The following is a 725-nucleotide window of genomic DNA, read 5'->3' as shown; positions in this document are numbered from 1 at the left end:
GGTCATCCTGGCGTCAGAAGGATGAAACAACTCGCCAGGGAATACGTTTACTGGCCGAGAATCTCTGATGACATCGAACATCTTGTTCGCCAGTGCGATGCATGTGCTCTGACTCAAAAATTGCCGATAAAGGTACTCCTCAATCCGTGGCCTATCCCGAAAAGACCACTAGAACGTATGCACATTGATTATGCTAGTCCTATCGACGGCCAGTACATCCTTATTTTCGTAGACGCATATTCAAAATTTTTCGATTTAGCCATCACGCCCACAATTTCGCGGGCAAGTCGCACTGTGGAGTTGTGCCATGAAGTTTTCTCCAGGTATGGACCGCCAGAAGTTCTAATCAGCGACCATGGCACCCAATTCACTTTAGGACTGTTCGCTGACCTCTGCAAGAACCTACAGATCACTCATTTATTATCACCGGTCAACCATCCCCAATCAAATGGATAAGCTGAGAGAACAGTCGACACAGTAAAGAGAGCCATAGCTAAAGACCCATCTAATTGGAAAAAAAACACTGTACGAATTCTTCCACAGTTACTGCTATACCTTGTGCGTCAGCACCAGGAGGAAAGTCACCTGCAGAGTTATTCTTTGGACGCCAAATCAACTCACCTTTCTCAAAACTATTTCCCAAACTCGAGGAAGAAGAAGACGTCTCACCTGATCTCGTAACAAAATGACTCAAACAAATATGAAAAATCAGTTTACGAAGCACC

At 44.8% G+C, this 725-nt stretch overlaps 1 protein-coding gene across 1 annotated transcript; it reads left to right on the top strand.

Annotated features, from left to right (window-relative positions):
- Positions 1–21: 21 nt before the first annotated feature.
- LOC112455300 (uncharacterized protein K02A2.6-like) lies at positions 22–456 on the top strand. The gene has a single exon (XM_025017117.1). It carries the CDS (start codon positions 22–24, stop codon positions 454–456), a length of 435 nt encoding a protein of 144 aa, XP_024872885.1.
- The last annotated feature ends 269 nt before the right edge of the window (positions 457–725 follow it).

The sequence above is a fragment of the Temnothorax curvispinosus genome, unplaced genomic scaffold, assembly GCF_003070985.1.
Source record: "Temnothorax curvispinosus isolate PA1 unplaced genomic scaffold, ASM307098v1 QBEX01006000.1, whole genome shotgun sequence".
In the NCBI taxonomy this organism is placed as follows: Eukaryota; Metazoa; Arthropoda; class Insecta; order Hymenoptera; family Formicidae; genus Temnothorax; species Temnothorax curvispinosus.
This window is presented reverse-complemented; position numbering and strand designations above follow the sequence as displayed.

Coding starts and splice junctions, on each gene's coding strand:
- LOC112455300 (XM_025017117.1), top strand. CDS start 22: ATGAAACAACTCGCCAGGGAATACGTTTACTGGCCGAGAATCTCTGAT.